This window comes from Xyrauchen texanus, chromosome 30, assembly GCF_025860055.1.
Source record: "Xyrauchen texanus isolate HMW12.3.18 chromosome 30, RBS_HiC_50CHRs, whole genome shotgun sequence".
Lineage (NCBI taxonomy): Eukaryota > Metazoa > Chordata > Actinopteri > Cypriniformes > Catostomidae > Xyrauchen > Xyrauchen texanus.
Window position 1 is genome coordinate 36,032,211 of NC_068305.1, and position 26,809 is coordinate 36,059,019.

At 36.1% G+C, this 26,809-nt stretch overlaps 1 protein-coding gene across 1 annotated transcript; it reads right to left on the bottom strand.

Moving 5' to 3' along the window:
- Positions 1 to 5,506: 5,506 nt before the first annotated feature.
- On the bottom strand, positions 5,507 to 23,982 carry stx7l (syntaxin 7-like). Its single transcript, XM_052098961.1, has 10 exons — positions 23,914 to 23,982; positions 20,714 to 20,834; positions 19,582 to 19,651; positions 19,246 to 19,336; positions 17,897 to 18,034; positions 13,048 to 13,094; positions 10,362 to 10,458; positions 10,074 to 10,146; positions 8,287 to 8,369; positions 5,507 to 6,321 (listed from the first exon to the last, which is right to left on the bottom strand). The coding sequence occupies exons 2-10, from the start codon at positions 20,790 to 20,792 to the stop codon at positions 6,226 to 6,228; spliced, it is 774 nt and encodes a 257-aa protein (XP_051954921.1). The 5' UTR covers positions 20,793 to 20,834; positions 23,914 to 23,982; the 3' UTR covers positions 5,507 to 6,225.
- Between the last annotated feature and the right edge of the window lie 2,827 nt (positions 23,983 to 26,809).

Genomic DNA, 26,809 nt, shown 5'->3' on the forward strand with positions numbered 1-26,809 from the left:
GTTATTTTGGAGAAACGTGCAAGCAAAGTCTTCCTTCTCTAATTGTACACACTGTAGATTTACACACAATGCCAATAGATTTAAATGTAATACTTGCATTTCCAACAGAGTCCAGTTTCATTTGATCTGTAAGCAGTTTTCACTGTGCCCAGAACATTCTGGAAGGAAGAAGAAACTAGCTTAGCAAACACCAAGTCTTGCTGATTTATATATGCACAGATGTAACCTGCCCCCTCCCCTTGACAATATTAATAAATTATATTTTAATGATCATTTTCTGCATGTTGTTTACATTCTTTGCACAGTTTTTAATCACTTTGAAAAGTGTCGATATAACGCATTAATTCAGTGCGATTAATTACAGTATATTAAAAATTTGAAAAAATAAATGCAATTAATCATTCCCCCTGACTGTGATAAGGAATGATCCTACAGTACCATCAAAGCAATTCAAGCTTCAAGTACCATTTTCATGTTTTTACGAGTCTTATTCAGCAGGGGACAGTAAGTGCAACTCCAGACTGAGGACGTGTTTTGCAGTCAAACACATCTGAATAAAGAACAACCGTGAGCGTCGCAGTCTCGAGGTGTGTTTTTCTAAGTTTCAAACTACGTTTAACTTTACACAACATCCTTAAAACACTGTTTATATAGCGATGCGTCCAAAGTAAGATGCTCTAAACGCAACCGTCTGACGCATGCACAAAGACGTTTCCTAAGAAAAGCCCATATATTATGTCTATCTCAGAAAGATTGACAAATTAAATTGCAAAATTGATTGATGTGGACTGTAGGCCAATGATAGCCTTATTCAATGATGTGGAGATAAACAATGACTGTTTTCGAGGTCTGCGTGCTAGGTAGAACACGCCCTTTGAAGGCTACAGTATAAGTCATTAATTTTCAATGACAGCCAGCGTCTCTCGGCGGCGAGAAGCGCTGCGGCGAGTCTTGGGCGGCGTGGGCGTCAGATGGAAGTTCAAGTGCAGTCAACATTATGAGAATGAGCTGTGTGTGTATGGGAGGTTCGGCGGCAACCTATTGGAATATAGAAGTGCTCCGCTCTAGCGAAGTCTAGAGAACATAACCGTGTAAACTTTGGTTCCCACCAAACATTCGTTCCGAAGATAAAATGGAGAAACGAATTATTGCCGTGACGGGTTTTCCTTTAATATATGACCAAGTCCAGTTATTATTACAAATGTATTTTATTCTGATAACAAACAACTATAAATGCAATTACTTTCTGCCATCGATCGATTTCTTATTTTCACATTTTAAAGAGTTCATGAGGATATACGCTACTTGTGATAGGTCGGCAAAAAGTAAACGGTCGACGTGTCTGGATGTTTAAATTGTGGCCCCTTTAAATACAGTTCACAAAACAAAGCATTCTGAACAAACGTTGCCGCCTATTTCAACTACGTCAGAGCGTCCACGAGCGTCGAAGGCAGGGCAGCCACAGAGCCATATAGAGAGAGAGTTGCGACAACTCCATTGACTCCAATGGAACGTTTATTTACAGCAATGCCGGCTCGTGGAGCCTCTCAATAGTTCCCGGAAGTAGCAGCAAACACATGCCGCACCGTAGAACAAACCGTTTGCGACACACTTTTAAAAGGTGAGACGTTTAAAGAAAAATATTATCTTATTCTGTATATTATCAGTACATCTAAATAAAAATAACTTGTAAATTAAAACCTTTATAGTTGAGTATTACTCATTAAATTAGGAGATAAGGAATGTTATCGGATAACTAACAGATTAGGCAAGGATTGGAGCTGGATAAAGTTAGTAACGAACACCCTATTAATTGTAAAATCTGTTTTCTTGAAAAAAAAAGTAATATCGTAATATATTATTACAATTTAAAATAACTGTTTTCTATTTTAATGTATTTTAAAATGTAATTTACTCCTGTGATGCCAAGCTGAATTTTCAGCCTCATTAATTTTGAATGGCAGTTTATATACGAGTATGCTTAAGTTGTTTTAAAGCTGAATATATTGTGTATATGAATAAGTATTGTAAGAATTATACATTAGATATATAATATTTATAATACATAAATAATTATATTACTATATATAGAATTGTAAACAATAAGCTTCATTTCACAAAATTTTACATTTACGTAACTGCTGCTAATAGTTAATAGTTCATTGACCCATTGTGCGGTGCAAGCTGGAAATCACCTGTCACCAGCCTGTCTCTGTACTATCTGAAAAGTCATAAATATGACATTAGTTACCATGAGATTAGTGAAAACAATGAACATGAGGTAACATAAAAAGGCAACAGAAACCCTAGCCTGAAATAAGTTGAGGCAAATAACGGTAGCTGAACACTAATCCTCAAATATTAGCTGATTTGATCTTTAAAAAACAACATCGCTGTAACAACATACTCATGCTACATACATATGTCGGTGTGTTACATAAATATATAAAATAAATGCATTTATTGACTACTAATTACCAGAAATCGCAGTTCTGTCACTTTACTCTAACAGTTTGAAATGCCCGCCAAAGCACTTCCTGGAACTATCTGAAGTCTACGTGAATCACGTGACGATCAAGCATTTAGAACTTCCGTTGTCGCAACTCTCGAATTTTGACGCTCTCGCCGCTTCTGGTGTGAACGTACAGTAAGGCGTTCAACAAGCCACGTGATAAGATGCGCGGATTGATGGTCTGACGTGGAGGCAACTGAGATTCGTCCTCCACCACTTGGATTGAGGCGAGTCACTATGCCACCAAGAGGACCTAGAGCATGGAATTGGGCATGCCAAATTGGGTAGAAAATACAGAAAATTTTTTTTTATTTTTTTATTGCATTCTAATGCAACTTGTGAATGTAAGTGAATGTTTATCACTTACTTTGTATATCTCCCTGAGTGTCCACATGTTTGTGTGACATCATGCCGGAAATTGGTGTTAAGAATTTCTGCACGATCCTCCAAGTTGTAATTCTGACTTCAAGATGCAGTCCATGGCACTTTTCCTAGTAGGAAGTTGTAAAATCCGAGTTGAATGAACACTGCACTACTTTTCAAAATTTGGTCCAACACTGAATGCTCAAGCAGCCTAATTTACACTTAGAAAACTCCCGATGTTGCTGTAACAATGCACAAATTACATACCAATTTACTTGAAGTGAAAATCAGTCCTCCTTTCCTGTTTAATAAATTAAGCAATCACACGGTCATGCAGAACATCTCGTGCAGAAGGATCTCTTTCTCAACGGCGATACCAGCAGTGATGACAGCCGACTGGTCAGACAGCTTGATCTTATGCTTTTTGTCTTGAATTACATACATAACTTAAAGCGTGCTTGTGTCACACAAGGCAAGCTAGAAGGCCTCAACCGGAATTGGCTGATGAATCTAACAATCTGAGTTTAGTTGCTCATTAATTTGCCCTGTTGAGGGATTCTGTGGAAATTGTGAAGGCCTGAGGGGGTGGAGCTCAAACTCACGCGCTGCTTCAGGCATGCATACATCAAGGAATACATTCTTAGTTTTTCTCTATTTGTTTGTGGATTCATTAAGAGTTGAAAGCGATTAAAAATACATAGGCAAAAAGGTGATTGAGAACGAAAGGATTAAATATATTTATTTATTTGGCATGTTATGCCAGCTGCTCTCTCTATACAGTATATATATTAATCATTATATATTTGATCATTTTTATTTAGGGGCCTTTCTCGGTAAACACTGATGCAACTACAATTCATTCGATTAATCAGCATATGATGCCAATAATTCGACTGTAAATTTAAATTAATTGACAGCCCTAAATATTAGGCTATGCATTAGCCCTACCTAAATTTGAACTCATCCTGCAAACCTTTGTGCATGAGTCGTCCCGCGCTGTTTATGCTACAGATATGAATGATTCCTCAAATTGAGCGGCTTGTTAAACATTTTTCTGGATGATAAAACAGGCAACAACAAATCCATTAGACTTACACTGAAGAAGAGATCTGATCCATATCTAGGGACCAGGGTCCGGTTGTACAAAACCAATAAGGTAAATAATGGCATATATTAGGGCAGCACAATTAATCAAAAAATAAATTATCATTAAGTCTTAACATAAGATCTGATCAGATAAGTTAGGATATTTCACAAATTCATATTACAGAAGCAAAAAGTTAGGGTCCCCTTTAATAAATAATGACAGAAATTAGAGCTGCACAATTAATAATATTTTTTTGTTGTTGTCATAATTATGATGTTTGTCATAATCGTGCAACCCTAATATAATTATTTTAATGAATTATACCTTTAAATATTCTAAACAATCAAACATACACCTCTAAGCCACAATTTAAAACGGTATTTGTCTTTTATTTCCCCCACAGCAGCCACAGACCTCTTGAGAAAGAGAAGATCCTGCATTGATAAAATAATTGTAATTTCATAACAAATGCAAATAAATCATGGAAAGAAAAATCAACAAAAAAGCTGCATTTTAAAACAACACATAAAAAAATTGTAAGATCAAATATTGCTTTTATAATAAATTAGGCAGCTCATTTCCATGCGCTTGTTACTCATTTAGCAAAGATTTTTAAAGTCAGTGAACTCCCTGTCACAGGCTCTTCTGGAGTTACTGCATATTTGAGAATGTCTCCATCTCATGGTTGTTCTCTCTCATAACATGTTATCAAGTAACCCAGCAGGCAGTTTATTCACAGCTCTCATTGATGACACTTTTTATTTATTGTTAAACTCTTTAAATGTAGTCTTTTAGTTGGTGAAGTTACAGATTACCAGACTCTCAATAATATCAGACAGAGATGGATAAACATGGTTCATGGCAATGATATTAACAGTTATAATACATACACTCTCTCAAACACACACAGGATCATTTAATTAAGACTTCAGAGCACAATAAAACTATATGGCCCGTGATTAACAGAATATGACTTATGTTGTTATCTAAACATCCTAAGCCATATAAAAGAATACGTACAAAATCCAGTAATTTTCAATGTTTTGTGATTCGGATCGATATGTATAATCCCACTGACTCAATTTAAAATCAATAAAAGTTAAAATGTTTAAATCAACTCAATCTGCTATTTTACTTCATATTACACAAGTTTTTTCCGCAATACAGAAATATAGTGCATAATAACAGATTTTCCTTTTTATATTGCACTTGATATATTAACTTTTCCAAGAGTGTTTGAAATTTGTTCTTATTCAAGCAGTTTGAAAGTCAGGTGCCCTTACACACCTTTATAGCAGCAACGTCAGAAATAAAAACATTCATTTTAAACAGATTATCAGATATGTTTTAAGAATTATGCATCACAATTTCATAATAAAATTCTATCAAATTGAATTGAGTAATTAAAAAATAATTAAAAAGTAATAATAATAATAATAATAATAATAATAATATATATATATATATATATATATATATATATATATATATATATACATATAATAAAATATTACATTATTTCATTTTATTTTGTTAAAGAGTACTCAATTCAATTTGATTGAATTTTGTAATGAAATTGAAAAGCATAAAATCATCTAAAAAAATTGCTAAAATATTTTTTTTTGTTTATCAGGAATGTCTGTATATATAAAAAGGATGAAAAGTGCTGTCATGATTATATAAGTATATATACACACACAGTATATACCGTATGTACTACATATTTAAAGGAATGTTCTGGGTTATATGACAGAATACGTAGCAAGTGTCATGCTGTTACTTTAAAAAGTTTGTTTTTTTAGGGCTGATTATTGATTTAAAAAAATGTATTTAATTAATTTCATGATCAGTTAATCACAAATAATCACATATCAATATTTGCTAAAAAAGTCCCCAAACAAAGACAGTTCAAATGACATTGCTTTAGAAGATGAGTAAAGCACTGAATAGACATTATGAAAAGTTGCTTTAGCAGTCAATAAATTGTTTGTTTTGTTATCTTATAATTGGACATAGCCCTATCACTGGCCACAATTAATTTGAATAACTTAACTTAATTAACAGCCATAGTGATTTGTTTTGTTTTTACGAACTAAGGGACGAGTCAAAATTACTTTCTGTGGACAAAAGAGCTTAACTTGTATTGATCCCGGAACATTCCTTTGATGGCAATATCTTAAAAGCATTTAGAAAGCAACTCTACAACTCTTTAAAGACACTGCCGAACAAACATTGTAGGAAGTTAGATGAAAAAGATGCAGGCTCATCCTCTGACGGCAGCCCAGATAATCAAACCAATAATGACAGCCAGCACGACCAGAACAGCGATGAGGATGCAAATCTTCTTGCGGGATGACGTCTACAGTGATTAGAACCAAATGAGTCATCAGTGTAAGAATTAATTCAATGAGTCAAAATGTACTCACCCTCATGTCGTTCCGAACTTGTATACTTTTTTGGTCTGTTGAATTAGTCAACATTCTCCGTCAAATCTCCTTCATACTTGTGCGCATTCAAACATGACGCCTCAAGACAAGTTACTGCAAGTGATTTTAAACATCATTGATTCTCTAATGATTCCAATAAGATTTGAGAGCTACAGCAGCAAATTGTAACTTAAAATGTTGGATTATTCATCACACAGAGACATCGTTTGTTTTTTAGAAAACTTGGAATAAAGTGATATGGAAAGAAGTCATATGGACTTCTTTAAAATATCTTTTATGCTGCGATTATGTACTTTTTGGAGCTTGACTGCATAAATCACAACCCTTTTTTAATGTAAGGAAAAAAGCAGCACAGACGTTCTGCAAAACCTCACCTTTTGTGTTCCCTAAAAGAAAGACAGCTCTATGGCTTTGGAATGACATGAGGTTGAATAAATGATTACAGAATTGTATTTTTTTGGGTGAACTTATTTAACTATACCATAGTCCAGAATGAAGATTAGGGCTGTGGTCAAAATTGCGTATTGTCCAAATATGCACTGCATTTGGTAAAGACAGTACTTCCCGGCCAGAAAAAGTATGTTATGTTGGTATGTGAGTGAGTGAATAAGTTCCGGACATACTTCATCTGGAAACGTGGGAATTGTCCCGTGATGCAAATATATCACAATGTACCAACCGCTAAATGAATCTACTCTTGATTTCTTAAACAATCACAACTTAAACTCTCTTGTTTGTTATTTACAGCACTTACAGTTGAAAAGAGCAGCCCGACTCACGATTCTCCGCCATTTTTAATTTTAAGAGTTTTGATTATGATGTCACCTCGGCTCCCAAGGCATTATGAAATAGTAAAGTGTCCAAACTATTCTCACTTCAGAATCTCGCCAGTAATAGTAGACCACCTTGGGTGTTTTCGCTTACTCTTTTATGAATACTTTGAATTTGGACACCCTACTCCACTGGCATACTGTTTTTGGCATTCAATACAGTAGAAACATATGCCCATTCGGATGTAGCTTAAGCCGGTGTCACACTAGGTGATTTTTCTAATGATTTTTTCAGTTGTGAGCTTCATTTGCATAGTCGCCGGGCAGATGGATGGAGTTGGAGCATTCATTAGGGTCTGTGTGACAGTGTGGAGGGCGGGGCCGGGTCGTGATTATACACACCTGGTCCCTTATCAGGCTAATTAAGCCCCCGAGAGGGATAAAGGCAGACTGTAGAAGATGATGCGAAGAGAGAGAGATCGTTTACGGTCTCTCTCTGTCCGTCATGTGTGTGTTTGTGGCTTTTTGTTCAGTTTTATATTAAAACTATTATTTGTATTGTCAAGCCGGTTCTCGCCTCCTCCTTTCCCTTATAACCCCCTTTACAGTCTGCCAGCGGGAAGTCGTTAATCCCGTGACCATCTAGACTCCCTGCTGAGTTATTGGCTCTGACAACTGGAAAAACAGATCTAACTTGTTAGAAAAAATCTTTCTTTTACTGAAGAAGTGACAAGGCCTCATGCTGATCTGAAAGTTTTCATTAGCATTCGCACGCACAGCCTCATATCTTCACAAACGCGGACTGCAATCCATAGTGATTCTGTCACTAAGCATTTTTACTGGGGCTCTCTTACACTAAAAGGAATAATAAAATGAGAGGCAGAACAATCTGTTCTTGTTGAGGATAAATCCTTTACTCATTGAAAGCTACATATGGACATACACATTCTACGGCAAGCTGTGCGAGATCTCCGCAAAACAGTCGGTAAGTGTGACAGCCTCGGACAAAATCCAGTTGCTTGGAGTCGGCTAGTGTGACGCCAGCTTTAGGTGTCAGTTTTTACCATCTGAAAGTCATTAGTCATTATTAATGAATGAGAGCTGTACCTGGGAGTCTGCTGCTCTGGACAGCTGCTGTGTGCCAGACTGCACATAGACCTCTGCATTTTCTACATTGGCCTCTATACTGTCTGCAAACGGGACAGACATAAAAAGAGTAAAAACCTTTCACAGATGAACACAGAGATTTGACTTCTTCCTCCAACTATGCAAAACATCAACTATGCAACTCATTTCTTTTTCTTTATTTAAAATGTTGCTTATAAATAAAACATGATAATCCTGGACAATATTTAGTTTCCTCTGCAATCTCATATCATTCACTCAGATATACCTCTTTAGGCAAACATTCAAAGTTTTGAAGGACAGCACAAGACAATGATGCAAACTTGTGTTATTTGTATGAAATAGGAACACCCACATAAACAACAAAAGTTTGTAATAATAGCTGATATCTGGTCATTAAAAGTTTAGCGTATGAACAAACAATCCCACTGAGGTTTAGTGTGTGAAACCTCACGGGTCTTCATTATCACGATCTGCTTTTGCCTTTTACACCTTTAATTGCACTTTTCTGTCTATGGGTTTCACCACTAAACATACACTAAAGACTCAAGGGGACAAAATCGAAATGCTTAGAAAACCATGTGGACAGGGGCAGTTCTAGGGTCAGTAAATAATCAGGGCATAGCCTAGACATTTGTGGATACGTATTGGGCCATTCTTTGATGAAACATCAGAATATTATACACTTTATAATAAAAGTTGAAATGTTAAATTTATGGTGTCATTTATAAAGAAGACCTTAAACCTTTAAATATTTCCCTAATTAAAACTAAAAGGTCTAACTAACTTTTGTCTCAGCCTCAGATACCGTATGCGCAAAGATTAGACATTGCATGCTTTTAACACTATATACTTTAAAACCCGATTTAATAAACACTATTTTATCCCTTTGTGTAGTTCAATGCACATTGTTTACCTTTGACAATCTTATAGCTTTTTATTGATTCTTCAGGTGCTTCAAAGGGATAGTTCACCCAAAAATAATTTACTCACCTTCATGCCATCCCAGATGTGTATTGCATTCTTTCTTCTACTGAACACAAACAAAGATTTTAAGAAAAACGTCTCATTGTCTAGGTCCAGACAATGCAAATGAATGGTGATCAGAACTTTGTAGCTCCAAAAATCACATAAAGGAAACATAAAAGTAATCCTTAAACTCCAGTGCTTAAATTAATGTCTTTAGAAGTGATATAATAGGTGTGGGTGAGAAACAGATACACATTTTTATCGTTTTTTTACTCTAAATCTCAACTTTCATATTCACTTTTACATCTGGAAGTGAAAGTTAAATTGGAGATTTAGAGTAAAAAATGACTTTTTTATCTGTTTCTCACCCACACCTATCTTATCGCTTCTGAAGATATGGATTTATACACTGCAGTCATATATATTACTTTTATGTTACCGTTATGTGTTTTTTGGAGATACAAAGGTCTGATCACAATTCACTTGCACGTTATGGACCTACAGAGTTTAGATATTAATCTAAAAATCTTTGTTTGTGTTAAGCAGATGAAAGAAAGTCATACACATCTGGGATGGCATGAGGGTAAGTAAATGATGAGAAAAGGTTCATTTTAGTCAAACTATCCCTTTAAGTTAATTTAATAAAACGTAGACGGCAGGCTGTAAATAGGCAGAAACAGGTGCTTAGGAGGAAAACATTTTCCATACCATCTGTACCACCCACTTCTAAGAATTTCAAGCGTGCAGGACTGCAGTGTACATTAAGACTCTTTCAATCATATATTTCTCTCAGATCTTACCAATCATGTCTCCCTGTTCATGCACCATCATGCCCAAGTCTTTGAAGATTACATTAATGTCTGTGATGTCCGACTGAAAAAGAAAAAGAGTACAAGAGAGGCTACTGATATGGCTGGAGTCTTCATCTCTTCTTGTGTAATGTGTTTTTTAATTAGGACAAAAATATGGAGTGCAATTTTTAAAAGACTGAAACTGATGAAGCAAAAGCAAATTTTGGTTCAAATGATGCATGTAGCAACTGCTGGCTAAATCAGTTCTGTGGTGTCTCAGATTTAAATGAGTCTCACCTCCAGTTGTCTGATTGCTGATTCTCTCTCCTGAATGAGCTGCAGATCTTCTTCTGTGATGTTCTCCACAAAGGACTGAGAATGAATTTGACTTTCACTGGAAATACACAAACACACACATTTTATTTTTGGCCTTTTATGTCTATATGTGACAGGATAGATGGTGGAAAGTGAATGGCCAAAGTCAAACAGTGGTTCCAGACCTACAAATACATTAAAGGAGGAGCACAACACACGTGATACAGCTGTGACATGGCTCCGAAATATTGCATTTTTAAGAGCAAAATTTTTAATCTAGTCATGTCATATTAGGTTTCTTCTACTTCGGCCACTTTTAGCACTGTGGATTTCTAGATATGTTAAAAGTTAAAATGTTAAATAATTTTTCACAATCAAATGTATTTTTTATTAGTCAACCAACAACAGAGATTTACGTAATTTCTGTCTTTTTGAAAGTCAAGAAATTCCCACCAGAGAGTAATTTTCAGCACATCACAAATTATGTATCGTGTTTAATAGAATTCCATGGTGGAATGGTGAAATTTGTAAACTTTTGGTCACTTTTTTTGCCTTGCCAAGGCTACTTTCATAGCTAAACAAATTTTGTATCCTAAATACACACAATGGGGCTAATTCATGAACATTTCATAAATATATGAAAGAAATTGGAGTTATTTCAGCATAAAATGGAGATTCCCGAAAACGTCCTACCGGATTCACCAACGCTTTCTAATCCCCAGATCTGTTAGTACAACTTGTGTATGTAAGTGAATTCCAAATGTTCGTAAATAGAGAGTGTGTGCACATTCATTAAAAATTATCATAATCCACGGCCATGAAAATGTCATATAAGGAAGGATTCAGACTCACTAGTAAATGAGAGCTGATAAGATTTTAACATATATGCGAACAGTAATAAAAGTTTGTAATATTCACATCGAAAAATATTGATTTAGCAAACACTCGCATCTAAAAATAAAGTTAGGAACTTACAGTCATCTTTGCTTTCATCAGAGGTTCTTTAGTGAATTAACAAGTCCAAGAGGTCAATAAAACGTATTTAACACGAAGCTTTAGTGTAAAACATGTTCAGTTCATGCTGACAGGAGGATGTCCTTCTCATCGCCAGCATCGTTGGAGAAACTTCTCTAGTAAATGCAAGACTGTACTTGCCTTGCAACAGGAATAATCTTCAAAGAAATTGATAGAATGACTGAAGAAGGTCTTTGACCGAAACACTCTAATATATTACAGATTTAAAAGCTGTACGCAGTGTGTAGGACCACCCCGGCTGGACTCATATATATATTTTGAAAATATGAAAAATTCATAAATCAGAAAATTTACATAAAATTCGTTCTGCTCATGTTTTTTATGAATGAGGGCCAATTAAATAATATCTTCTCAAATTTTAAACAATTGGATAAAATTACAACTTGAAAATGCCACCCAATACAAATACTCTGCTCAAAAGTGATATTGACCTCGAATTGTCTTTTTCTTTGTCTCATATTTCATCTCAGGCATGCTCTTCACTGACACTTTTGTCCACTTGGTTAACAAGTAAACAAAAAACGAACAAAAAAATATTAGGGGCAAAAAGTTTTGTGTAGTGGAAATGATGCCACAACTTTGGGACAGCTGTAAAAAATCTTTTTTAAATGGATAGAAATCACTTTTACACAATATATACTGAAATGGTTTGTTTATTTCACTCTTTGTTTAGATTATCATAGTTTCCAATGCAATAATTTCTATTTTATAATGTTTCATATTTTAATATTAAAAGTCTGACCAAATTACTCAAACTTAAATAATCACAAAAGGTATTTAAATAAAACATAGTGAAATTGTTAAAAAACTACTAAAGAATTAAATGAATCACTAAATAAATCAATAAATGTCTCTTTAATTTCATTTTTGCATTAGTTTGCATTAATTTATTATTTTCACATTATCTTTGGGTGTGTTTTTCATTCGAGCATGAGCTTCGTGTCTTTTCTTTTTTATTTTCAGGGTTATGGATATTGACCACTACAGTGGTCGTCACGTTTCAAAATCGATTTCTTCTGACTTTCAGGTAAATTAGTTAACATGCGTTTGTTACTATGGATGTGCTTCTTACAATAAGAGATTTCTTGTTAATTTGTGCAGATGAAGTTGGCAAACAAAATGTTGAAAATCACTTAATTTTAAGTTTTAACTCATTAAGAAAATACTGAAGAAATAAATGCTACAAACGACTGTAACATCCGCTTAGGTGTTGATTTTTTTAAAGTCATTATGGAAGGAGGACGTCCTACATTGAAAGGTGACACCCACTGCCACTGAGTGACATGTTGTTAACTATAACCCAGAAAATTTCTTAAACAACAACAACAACAAAAAACTTAAAGATAATGCTAAAATGAAAATGGATCCAAACTAGTGCTAAAATGAAATAAAGTTACATTTATTTATTTATTTAAAGGGACTTTAAAAAAAAAAATTCAACAAGTAATTTGGCCTACCATGGGTCTGGGAATAGGATAAAACATTTAATCTGTTAGTTTTAATAAAAATCAACCCCTGTGACATTAAATGTCTAAAGTTGAAGAAACCTATTAATACCCCGACACTGTTGGATTTCAGATTAATACACTTGAATAGCAATTAAAGGTGTTACATTAACACTTAAGTGTCTAACCTTGCTAAAGGTGTAATGATTCCTCCAAAGTCATCTGTAGCGCCACTCTGTGGATAAAAAGAGTATTTAACTATTAGTGTAAACCAGAATGCACTATGTTAACATGCTTGTCAAACTGTAAGCAATGTATAATTTGCAGTATGGAATAGTAACGCAAGAAATTAAACATCTGACACGCTTTCTTGAAATTAAAGGAAAAAACTGAGGAATATGTCTACAAATGTGTACAGAAATGTGTTCATGCTCTCGCATTTTAATAGGGTTCAACCTATTAAACCTATTTACATTATCAATGTTAAGCCACAAAAATACACACAGTCAGAACGGCCATAGATTGACCAGTAGAACACATAGTCAGAACGGCCATAGATTGACCAGTAGAACACATAGTCAGAACGGCAATAGATTGACCAGTAGAACACATAGTCAGAACGGCCATAGATTGACCAGTAGAACACACAGTCAGAACGGCCATAGATTGACCAGTGGAACACATAGGCAGAACGGCCATAGATTGACCAGTAGAACATATAGGCAAAACGGCCATAGATTGACCAGTAGAACACATAGTCAGAACGGCCATAGATTGACCAGTAGATCACTTAGTCAGAACGGCAATAGATTGACCAGTAGATCACTTAGTCAGAACGGCCATAGATTGACCAGTAGAACACATAGTCAGAACGGCCATAGATTGACCAGTGGAACACATAGGCAGAACGGCCATAGATTGACCAGTAGAACATATAGGCAAAACGGCCATAGATTGACCAGTAGAACACATAGTCAGAATGGCCATAGATTGACCAGTAGATCACTTAGTCAGAACGGCCATAGATTGACCAGTAGAACACATAGTCAGAACGGTAATAGATTGACCAGTAGAACACTTAGTCAGAACAGCCATAGATTGACCAGTAGATCACTTAGTCAGAACGGCCATAGATTGACCAGTAGAACACATAGTCAGAACAGCCATACATTGACCAGTAGAACACATAGTCAGAACGGCCATAGATTGACCAGTAGAACACATAGGCAAAACGGCCATAGATTGACCAGTAGAACACATAGGCAAAACGGCCATAGATTGACCAGTACAACACATAGTCAGAACGGCCATAGATTGACCAGTAGAACACATAGGCAAAACGGCCATAGATTGACCAGTAGAACACATAGGCAAAACGGCCATAGATTGACCAGTAGAACACATAGTCAGAACGGCCATAGATTGACCAGTAGAACACATAGTCAGAACGGCTATAGATTGACCAGTACAACACATAGTCAGAACGGCCATAGATTGACCAGTAGAACACATAGTCAGAACGGCCATAGATTGACCAGTAGAACACATAGTCAGAACGGCAATAGATTGACCAGTAGAACACATAGTCAGAACGGCCATAGATTGACCAGTAGATCACTTAGTCAGAACGGCCATAGATTGACCAGTAGAACACTTAGTCAGAACAGCCATAGATTGACCAGTAGAACACAAAGGCAGAACGGCCATAGATTGACCAGTAGAACACATAGTCAGAACGGCAATAGATTGACCAGTAGAACACATAGTCAGAACGGCCATAGACTGACCAGTAGAACACATAGGCAGAACGGCCATAGATTGACCAGTAGAACACTTAGTCAGAACAGCCATAGATTGACCAGTAGAACACATAGGCAGAACGGCCATAGATTGACCAGTAGAACACATAGTCAGAACGGCAATAGATTGACCAGTAGAACAATTAGTCAGAACGGCCATAGATTGACCAGTAAAACACATAGTCAGAACGGCCATAGATTGACCAGTAGACCACTTAGGCAGAACGGCCATAGATTGACCAGTAGAACATATAGTCAGAACGGCCATAGATGGACCAGTAGAACACATAGGCAGAACGGCCATAGATTGACCAGTAGAACACATAGTCAGAACGGCCATAGATTGACCAGTAGAACACATAGTCAGAACGGCCATAGATTGATCAGTAGAACACAAAGTCAGAACGGCCATAGATTGACCAGTAGAACACATAGGCAGAACGGCCATAGATTGACCAGTAGAACACATAGTCAGAACGGCCATAGATTGACCAGTAGAACACATAGGCAGCACGGCCATAGATTGACCAGTAGAACACATAGTCAGAACGGCCATAGATTGACCAGTAGAACACATAGGCAGAATGGCCATAGATTGACCAGTAGAATAATTAGACAGAACGGCCATAGATTGACCAGTAGAACACATAGTCAGAATGGCCATAGATTGACCAGTAGAACACATAGGCAGAATGACCACAGATTGACCAGTAGAACACATAGTCAGAACGGCCATAGATTGACCAGTAGAATAATTAGTCAGAACGGCCAAAGATTGACCAGTAGAACACATAGTCAGAATGACCACAGATTGACCAGTAGAACACATAGTCAGAATGGCCATAGATTGACCAGTAGAACACATAGGCAAAATGACCACAGACTGACCAGTAGAACACATAGGCAGAACGGCCATAGATTGACCAGTAGAACACATAGTCAGAACGGCCATAGATTGACCAGTAGAATAATTAGTCAGAACGGCCAAAGATTGACCAGTAGAACACATAGTCAGAATGGCCATAGATTGACCAGTAGAACACATAGGCAGAATGACCACAGATTGACCAGTAGAACACATAGGCAGAACGGCCATAGATTGACCAGTAGAACACATAGGCAAAACGGCCATAGATTGACCAGTACAACACATAGTCAGAACGGCCATAGATTGACCAGTAGAACACATAGGCAAAACGGCCATAGATTGACCAGTAGAACACATAGGCAAAACGGCCATAGATTGACCAGTAGAACACATAGTCAGAACGGCCATAGATTGACCAGTAGAACACATAGTCAGAACGGCCATAGATTGACCAGTAGAACACTTAGTCAGAACAGCCATAGACTGACCAGTAGATCACTTAGTCAGAACGGCCATAGATTGACCAGTACAACACATAGTCAGAACGGCCATAGATTGACCAGTAGAACACATAGTCAGAACGGCCATAGATTGACCAGTAGAACACATAGTCAGAACGGCAATAGATTGACCAGTAGAACACATAGTCAGAACGGCCATAGATTGACCAGTAGATCACTTAGTCAGAACGGCCATAGATTGACCAGTAGAACACTTAGTCAGAACGGCCATAGATTGACCAGTAGAACACAAAGGCAGAACGGCCATAGATTGACCAGTAGAACACATAGTCAGAACGGCAATAGATTGACCAGTAGAACACATAGTCAGAACGGCCATAGATTGACCAGTAGAACACATAGGCAGAACGGCCATAGATTGACCAGTAGAACACTTAGTCAGAACAGCCATAGATTGACCAGTAGAACACATAGGCAGAACGGCCATAGATTTACCAGTAGAACACATAGTCAGAACGGCAATAGATTGACCAGTAGAACAATTAGTCAGAACGGCCATAGATTGACCAGTAAAACACATAGTCAGAACGGCCATAGATTGACCAGTAGACCACTTAGGCAGAACGGCCATAGATTGACCAGTAGAACATATAGTCAGAACGGCCATAGATGGACCAGTAGAACACATAGGCAGAACGGCCATAGATTGACCAGTAGAACACATAGTCAGAATGGCCATAGATTGACCAGTAGAACACATAGTCAGAACGGCCATAGATTGACCAGTAGAACACAAAGTCAGAACGGCCATAGATTGACCAGTAGAACACATAGGCAGAACGGCCATAGATTGACCAGTAGAACACATAGTCAGAACGGCCATAGATTGACCAGTAGAACACATAGGCAGCACGGCCATAGATTGACCAGTAGAACACATAGTCAGAACGGCCATAGATTGACCAGTAGAACACATAGGCAGAACGGCCATAGATTGACCAGTAGAATAATTAGACAGAACGGCCATAGATTGGCCAGTAGAACACATAGTCAGAATGGCCATAGATTGACCAGTAGAACACATAGGCAGAATGACCACAGATTGACCAGTAGAACACATAGTCAGAACGGCCATAGATTGACCAGTAGAATAATTAGTCAGAACGGCCAAAGATTGACCAGTAGAACACATAGTCAGAATGACCACAGATTGACCAGTAGAACACATAGTCAGAATGGCCATAGATTGACCAGTAGAACACATAGGCAAAATGACCACAGATTGACCAGTAGAACACATAGTCAGAACGGCCATAGATTGACCAGTAGAATAATTAGTCAGAACGGCCAAAGATTGACCAGTAGAACACATAGTCAGAATGGCCATAGATTGACCAGTAGAACACATAGGCAGAATGACCACAGATTGACCAGTAGAACACATAGGCAGAACGGCCATAGATTGACCAGTAGAATAATTAGTCAGAACGGCCATAGATTGACCAGTAGAACACATAGTCAGAACGGCCATAGATTGACCAGTAGAATAATTAGTCAGAACGGCCAAAGATTGACCAGTAGAACACCTTATTTAAATGGAAAATGTCAACTCTAACTATTTTCCACTTGCATTGGATACATTTTGATTTAAGTGTTATTCATTTTTGGCCTTTCTGTCATATTTATGTGTAATACAATCAAATAGATTTCACTGTCGACACTGGCACTTACACTTTAGATATTCAAAATGTACTTCTTTAGTATAGTGTCTGTATGAGTTCTAAGAATGTGCTGTACAGTATATTTTAGATATTAGATCTTAGGGTGTACCCTCAGTCAGGTAAATAATGCCAATCTATGAGTATTATTGTTTTAACTGAAAGGGCTACACCGTACACATATAACTTACTGAAATTCTTGAGCTGGCACGGACACGAGCCACAAACTCCTTCTCTTTTTTGGCCGCCTCTCGCTGAGCTTTCTGGAAAACGCCCAGCGCATTGGAGAATTCATTGATTAGACGTTCTCGCTGGATTTTTCTTTGTCGCTGTGTGAAAACAGAAGAACGTCACTCACTATACACACATCTGAGAAAGTGAGCAGTACTTTTAAGTTAAACATTTATAGTGATTTGTGATTTCATCCCTACACCAAACATCTGTTATTTACAGTATAACATGTATTGTTCCAGTCCTGGATAATGGATGCTGATGTTGTTATAATCTGCATGTTAGCAACAGATATGAGGCAAAACACCTGTTCACCGAGCTACTGTGAATATCACTGAACAGCTCCCATCGAGGCCATTATTTAAAAAGTGTTTTATAAAAACAATAAGGCACTAGAGAGGCCACATCATATTGTGACTATAATAACAATATAGCACTTCATCATGCTTATTTCAGTTAGCTTGTTTATTTTTGTTATGAGACCTACTGTAAGTGTGTAAAAGTATGATGCTGTTTTAGTCCCACGTCAAAATAAATGACGTGGGAAATAAATTATTACGAGAATAATCTCATAACATGCCTTTTACGAAATTTGTTGCATTATGAGATTAAAGTCGTAACATTTTTAGAACAATGTAAAAATCATTAGAATAAAGATGTAGCATAATGAGAGATATTTTGTTTTTTGGATGAACAATTCTTTCAAATGTAAAAACAAAGTAAGAATGTTGATCCAGTAGGCAATATGTAAAAATGCTCATAGAAAACAAAGACCAAATGTTTCACTAAGTATGTAAGATGAACTTCCTTTTTCACTATAAATCTTGAGATCAGCAGTCTCCTTGCTGATCATGATCTCAAGCTCGATTTCACTTCCTAGCGCCATCTATCACTCTGCGCATGCGCCAAGAACTAGGAAGTGTAATCGAGCTTGAAATAATGATTGTAAAGATTGCAATGGTAAGAGCTAAAGTGAAAAAGGAGTTACATTTTGGTCTATTCTCACCCAAAAAATGTATTGGATTGCTTCAGATGATATAGATTTAACCACTGGAGTCTTATGGATTACTTTTATGCTGCCTTTATATGCTTTTTAGAGCTTTACATAACTGGTCACCATTCACATGCATTGTGTGGACCTACAGAGCTAAAAATCTTCATTTGTGTTCAGCAGAAGAAAGAAAGTCTTACACAACTGGGATGGCATAGGGGTGAGTAAATTATGAGAGAAAATTAATTTTTGGATGAACTAGCCCTTTAAAGTGTTAAATGACTGAGATAATATGGAGGGACTGTGAGAATGCTGTACCTGCTCTGTGGTCACAGGTAAAGAGCTGAACTCTTTCATCAACCTATCGGTCTCTTTAGCAAGATTATTGACATGCTGCTGATTCTGTTGTCTGAATATATAGACAAAGACAAAAAATATATATTGGCATTTACTTGCTGCAAACCGTCAATGTCTGGACAATTGAAAAAATCAAGAGTTTAAAATGTAGGTATTTTTTATTTATTGTGAGAACTAAGATATTGTTTATAATTATTTAATTTCAGTTATGAACAATTATAATAAACATACTGTATAATGTGTGATAAATTAAAGTGTCTTTATTGACACTGAAATGGATGCTTATGGTCGACTCACAATCTCTGTCGCAGGTCAGTCGAATCTTGTGCTGTTCCAAGGTGGTTTATCGTTTGCTGGATTGTATTAGCTGGAGAAACCAAAAGAATAGTGACCTATAACAAACAAACACTGGGCAAATATTCACTTTAAATACCCCCATGAGTTTTAGGTTGATGTAAATAAATATATTCGTTAGGTTGGGATTTGTTTCCTTGTGTGATGTGGTGGTGGCGTAGTGGGCTAAAGCACATAACTGTTAATCAGAAGGTCACTGGTTCAATCCCCACAGCCACCACCATTGTGTCCTTGAGCAAGGCACTTAACTCCAGGTTGCTCTGGGCGGATTGTCCCTGTAATAAGTGCACTGTAAGTCACTTTGGATAAAAGCATCTGCCAAATGCATAAATGTAAATCTAAATGTTTCCTAGTCCACTAAACAAAAACCTTTGCCACTAGGGAAATGTGTCTTAAATAAAGTACTAAAAAGCTTTATTGGTTTGTGTAAAATGTATGTGTATGTATTATGGTTTAACATACCCATCTACTTCAATACTGATTTTACTTCGCACTTTATTTTCAATGTTGTTGTTTGTAAATGTAGCATTAAATAATAGAGAAACATTAATATGCAAACCAACATTTGAATGAGCTTTCGAACTGCTCAAGAAAACTGAAGAGAGTTTTGACATTAGAAACACGGAAATGAATCAACCCAACCCAAGACTAGACGTGATGTAATAAATAGTAATTTAGCAGACAATTTTATACAAAGTGACGACTAACACACTTATTACAGGGACAATCCCTCTTAAGTTCAAGCGCTTTGCTCAAGGCCACAATAGTGAAAAATCTCATTCCTTGCAGGGTTTAAACAATTAACCTTCTGGTTTTTAGCTTGGGCTTAAGGCCAAAATGGACCGAACTTTACTGATGTGAAGTTCCAGAACTCAACACATAAATCAACGCTGATATGGAAAGACAAAGCTTGATTAAGCAATTGATTCAGTTTTTTCATATTTGTTGTGAAACTCATGAAAGTATGTTGGTCACATCAGTGATTCAAACTCACACTTTGACCTAAGTTTTATTGTACTGTAAATAGTAGGAAACGCATCACATAGATAAGGAGTGACACGGTTAATTTACTCACTTAGCTGTGTTATTCTCTGGATGTTTGAGCTTATAGTCTGTGCCAGCACATTTGCATCAACCTGACTTGATCCAGACATGATGGGGTCCTCTTCAGATCTTCACAGAATAAGTCACCAAACCTAGAAAGATTACAGCTGTCTAGTCAAACTCATCTGTAAGCACAATTTATTATTGAGTCTACTACAAAACTAATGTCAAGCATTATGCACAAGGGTTTCGATCAGAAAATGTTTTTAAGATCATGAAACACAGTCAAGTTTGTCATTTATGTTTATACAGTATGTTCAACATGGCTGAACTTTGAAATCTCTCTTAATATTTCCACTAATGATAAATAGTCGAAAGGCATTTATCTATGTTTAATATATATATTATACAAGCTTCCGAAAACTAGTTAAATTGTTAATATACTAGCTTAGATAAAAAAGCTAGTTCAATTTAGTCTAGCTTTGGTAGACTAGTTCAAATTTAGTAAGCTAGCAGTCAAAGACTAGATCATTAGTTAATATATTAGCTTTCATAGACTAGTTTAGTTAAACACGCTTTTGTAGACATTCAGGTTAGTCTAGCTTTGGCAGACTAGTTCAATATTTAGTAAGCTAGCTTTCGAAGACTAGATCATTAGTTAATACATTAGCTTTCGTAGACAAGTTTAGTTAAACAAACTTTGGTAGACTAGTTCAATAGTTAGTAAGCAATCTTTTGAAGACTTGAGAACTAGTTAATACATTAGCTTTTATGGACTAGTTTAGTTAAACAAGCTTTCATAGACTAGTTCAATTTAGTCTAGCTTTGGTAGTCTAGACTAAAAAGTTAGCTTTTGTAGACTAGTTTAGTTAAACAAGCTTTCATAGACTTTCAATTTAGTCTAGCTTTGGTAGTCTAGTTCAGTAGTTAGTACACTTGCTTTCTAAGACTAGATCATTCATTAAATCTTTAGCTTTCGAAGACTAGTTTAGTTAAACAAGCATTCATAGATGTTCAATTTAGTCTAGCTTTGGTAAACTAATTCAATAGTAAGCTAGCTTTCAAAGATTTTGAGACTTGAGCACTAGATAGTACATTAGCTTTCATAAACTAGTTTAGTTAAACAACCTTTCATAGACTTTCAGGTTAGTCTATCTTTGGCAGACTAGTTCAATAGTTAGTAAGATAGCTTTTGAAGACTAGATCATTACTTAATACACTAGCATTCATAGGCTAGTTTAGTCAAACAAGCTTAAGCAGACTTGTTCAATTTAGTCTAGCTTTGGTAGAACAGTTCAATAGTTTGTAAACTAGCTTTAGATGACTAGATTATTAGTTAGTGCCCTTCAAGTGGACTTGGAAAAATCTTAATTATGAGTTTCGAGCACATGAATGACCCAGCGAAGTCAAAAGTTCAATTGGGAAACTCGGAATTCTAGAAGATACCAGAGTTGCCGAGATGGGAGGAGTCCTAAACTTTCAACATGGCAGAGGAGAGTATAGTTTCTGTATTAAATTACAGGTTTTGTAAATTTTTCAAAATACAGCTAATTGTAAGTGTTTGCCGTTTTGGTCATATCCATTTATGTATATCCGCAACCATTCTATGCATGTTGTACATTTTCACACAGTGAAAATAGCTTGTATTTAACCAAAATTCCATTATCGTCAACAAGCTGAGTGATATGTATAATGGTGTCAGAATAAAAGTTCCTCAAGAAATATGAATGAAATCCTGGCATCGTCCATGTTTCCTGTTCTTTACAACAACAAAGCACATACACGACATACTTGTAATTACCACTTCAGAAGTGGGAAGTAGGATAATCCCGATAGCACACAAAGGCAGCAATAGACCTTTTCCACCATCCGGGTTTTGGAACGTGGAAGTAAAATATTGCTGGGTAAACTTCGACAGCGGTGAATGGAGACACAGCAAATATTATTTTCACTTACCCATTTGCTCCAACAGCAAATAAAAAAAATCCACTATTGCGTTACGAAAATGCCACATTTTCTGTCACTCTATCAACAGCTGTATAGGAAAAAAACTTGCAGCTGTGGTAATCCATTTTTTTTTTTTTACTAATTCCATAGTAATATAACACAAAGTATAATGTTATAAACGTACACTCAATGTTTAAAAACAATGATATTGTAAAAACGTTTGCCAGATTATTGCTGTTAAATAAGGTGGAAACGCGTCATCACAGTCTGTCAGGTCTATTAGTTAATACATTATTCCCATGTAAAGTTTATAATTATTTTATTACTACTCCTTTACATTCTACTACTACTCAATTTTACATTCATAAGTGTACATTTTCAAAGAAAATACCTTCTTTTTTATTTAAAAAAAGATGTTGATCAATATTTGAATTATTTAAAGAATTCAAATAATCCAGTTGCTTGAAAGATTCTTTCATGGAGTATAACCACTGATCTATATACAACTGGATTGCTCATGACGTCACAACAGTGAAGCTACTGCTGGCAGTTTAGAATCCTATGAGCAATCCAGTTTTATATAGATCAGTGTGTACGATTTAAAAGTTAATATAATATGCTTTAGTTCATTTAAAATTTCATTTACCGTAACCCTCGTGATTCATTGTGTTTATTATATTTACCATTGCAAATGTTTAATGTTTTGTTATGTCTTGCTTTGGAAAAAAAAAAGTTAATACATTAGATTTCGTAGACTATTGTATGGTATGACAAGTCTTATAGACTAGTGCAATTAAGTACTCTGGCTTTGGTAGACTAGTTCAACAGTTAGTGGACTAGCTTTCGTAGGCTATTTCGTAGTAGGTAGACTAGCTTGGGCAAACAAGTTCGTTAGTTAGTAAACTAAATCTTTCTCAACAGACTAGAAATGTTGGCAGTTCAAACGCACCCGCTGAAACAATGCGGAAACTAAACTGCGTCAAACTGACAAACACATTCAATAATAAAATCAGTTATTTTACTTTGCTGGTAGGCTACTCACCACCACAAACTAATTATAAATACAAATCTGTGTGTTTGTTTCAAACTAATGGATCAATAACGCGGCTGTCAAAGAATCTTTGACAAGTGAATGAACTTCAGAATCAGCTGCAGCGCGACTTCCTGTACAAAAATCATTATTATTATCATTATTATTATTATAAGTTGTTAAACTTGCACTGTGAAATGAGGGCATACGGTTCTGTCTTTAACTTTGATGGGAACTTTCGTTATTCTGTTTACCTGGATTTTCACGAGCGGATCTCCGAGTCCTCTGCTGGTTTCTTCACTCGGGGTCACGTGATGTTTCTTTAGCCTTCCGCATTTTATGGTTCGACTCTAGAAACACAGACGACCCACTTTACATGACACATATACAGTATTTGGATAATGGGTATTGCTTGTGTACACACACACACACACACACACATATATAGGCTATATATATATATATATATATATATATATATATATATATATATATTTATTTTTTATTTTTTATTTTATTATTATTATTTATTTATTGAATAATATTGCCTTTTACCAATATAGATGATCTCAGTGATATACTGTAAATGCCAGTAAAAAGAAAGAGCAGACATTACCTGTTCTGATGCACCATTAATATTAGTATGGTAGTCCGTTGTTAAAGGCAACCCTTAAGGACATTTAGCTTTTTTCTGGTCACAAAATGTATCACTGTCAAAATGTTGGTTATTTATTTTTATTGAATATTGATGAAGCAACATCATTTGTGTGAAAATAAATAATAACGGAAGGTTGTTTCGATTAAAATTCAGTTTTAGTATAAAGGTGGCGAGAGAGCCTTTTACCTCACAACTAAAAGGCCCCAAGGGGGATTAAAGTGATATTGTGTAGATACAATTTGTGAAGTAATGCAAATAATTTTGAGACAGATGCTTTTTTGAGTAACAAATTAAGATGATGATTACTCAAAATATCTACTTCGAAGAAGAAAATTTGGTATTTTATTTATTTTATTATTTTTTTACATATCAAGTATAAACAAACTAATATTGGATCAGTCAATGTGAGCCCACTTTGAAACATATTCATATCAAATCCATTTGCCCCACTTAAGAAAAACAATGTGTTTAACAGGGGCCTTAAGCCTCTGCAACAGGGGGGCTTTTTACCCCAAAAACTAGCCTTTCACTTATTGGACAGTTATTGAAAAATATTTGATTATTAAATTACATTTAATGTTTTGGGAGAAAATAAATAAATGGAAATATAATAAAATCAATCAAAATCAAATCCCTTTAGTGTCACTCAACCATATACACAATTGCAATCCATCCTGTCTGCTGTGTTTCCTTATTCCCAGCTCAGAAAACAAGAATCTATAAAATGCTGTCTAAATTGAGTCAGATAGTTAATATTATGTTACTCCAACAAAGAGTAAGTGAAGAGGCCCTTAAATACTCTTTGTTGTCTTCTCTGGCCCTCCCACACGACAAGACAGCAAATAACAGTGAAAGTACTCTTTAAAAATTAAGAGTTAAAAAACACAGGCTGGAAATATATTATTTTCATTTTCTAGTTTAACCATCATGGTTGAACCATTTTTCGTCTTGACGCATTTCAGTAGTTAATGTAATCCTGCAGCGAGGATAGCGTAAACATATGTGCCTTGCTGTCCATGGCGGAGGGCTCGAGGCTCGAGACTTGATCTGAGCTTGAACGCTCCCCACAACTGGATTAGTATTGATGGAATAGAAAGGAGGAGATGGGAAGGTGGTGGGATGCTGGAAACTCTGAATGCTACGTAGAGGTAAGCAGCTATTTATATACTCTTACTTTGTCTGTGTGATTGGTCGGATTAACTAAACTAGCTCCCCTGAACTTTGTTAATAAAACACCATTTAAATTAGTGGTTATCCTGCTACAACACTTCTGGTTCATGAGTCGACTTGCATGCTCTTTATGACAACATGATCACAAGGGAAGTCGGCATGTTGTTTCAGAGAGTTCCAGTAACCTAGGATCGGCCACATTATACAGACTCACAAACAAGCGCCATCTCTTATCAGACATTTGTGCATCAGCTCCAGCATCCAGCAGTTTACCCACGACCAAAACTGTGTTGCATCAGCAGCATGTAAACCCCGTTTAGTTCCTGTGTTCAAATTAGGAAGTAATCTTGTTTGCATTATAAGTGACAAGCATGATTCCGAGGTTGCACCCCCCATTACATTTTTACTCCACTGATGGTTAGATTTTAGGGGTTAGGGGGAACAGTTCATAAAATATGCATTCCTCTTCATTGAATTACAGCCTGTACAGCTGAAAAAAACTCTCTTCACAACTAGTTTTTGGAGCCCCTCTGTGTACATTACACGTGGAAAATGGACCTCACATGTGCCCACATGCCCAACAACACTGTCCTTTAGGAGTATATAAAATATCAAATGTACATTCCCAGTTTAAAGGAATCCCATTCCTTTATTCTATTCATCTGTGTGTGTGTGTGGTATGTTTTGCTTTTGAGTTGCTGCCTATAAGAGCATTCCAAATCGGTCACTTCTGAGGTTCCATTTCAGATTCTGGCTAAAAGCCCCAGCACGGCAAAGTGGCTCTTCGTTCTTCGCTCAGAGCCAAAAAGAAGTTTGAAACAGCTAAGTAATACTGTTTGCAAACATTCAGACACTGACCACACTGCTGGGGGATGCAATAAGAGATACATTTAAATATGACGATGCTCAAGGCTACATGTAAAACATCACCTAATATGACATTAATATGTGTTATCAATGACTTCATGCCTTATTTTATGAGTAGAATTCACTCAAGATCAGTAAAAGAAGCCATTTTAATTACTCAATGATGATTTAAAGTAATAGATGTGCAGTTGATAATGTGTAATTTGTAATATTTACTTTTTGTAATGCGCTAACATGCTGTACATGGCCGATTACACTCTGTTATTATAATTAACGATGACACTGATACTACTGCTACAATGTATAAAAGAGTGTTAATGGGTAGACAGACAAAAGAATGATGATAATAGAGGCATATTTTACTTTGGGCAGAAGGCACATGAGTGAAGCAACATATCAAACAACAAAGTGAATGAGCACTTATGCTGTGGTCCAGACAACTCAGAATTTTGGAT

What these genes read in the sequence shown, in the direction of transcription:
- stx7l (XM_052098961.1), bottom strand. Translation starts at nt 20,792, where the DNA reads ATGTCTGGATCAAGTCAGGTTGATGCAAATGTGCTGGCACAGACTATA. An exon ending in ACTGACCTGCGACAGAGATT is followed by an intron (nt 19,337 to 19,581) that starts GTGAGTCGACCA and finishes CTATATATTCAG; the next exon opens with ACAACAGAATCAGCAGCATG. An exon ending in CAGCAATCAGACAACTGGAG is followed by an intron (nt 10,147 to 10,361) that starts GTGAGACTCATT and finishes TTTCTTTTTCAG; the next exon opens with TCGGACATCACAGACATTAA.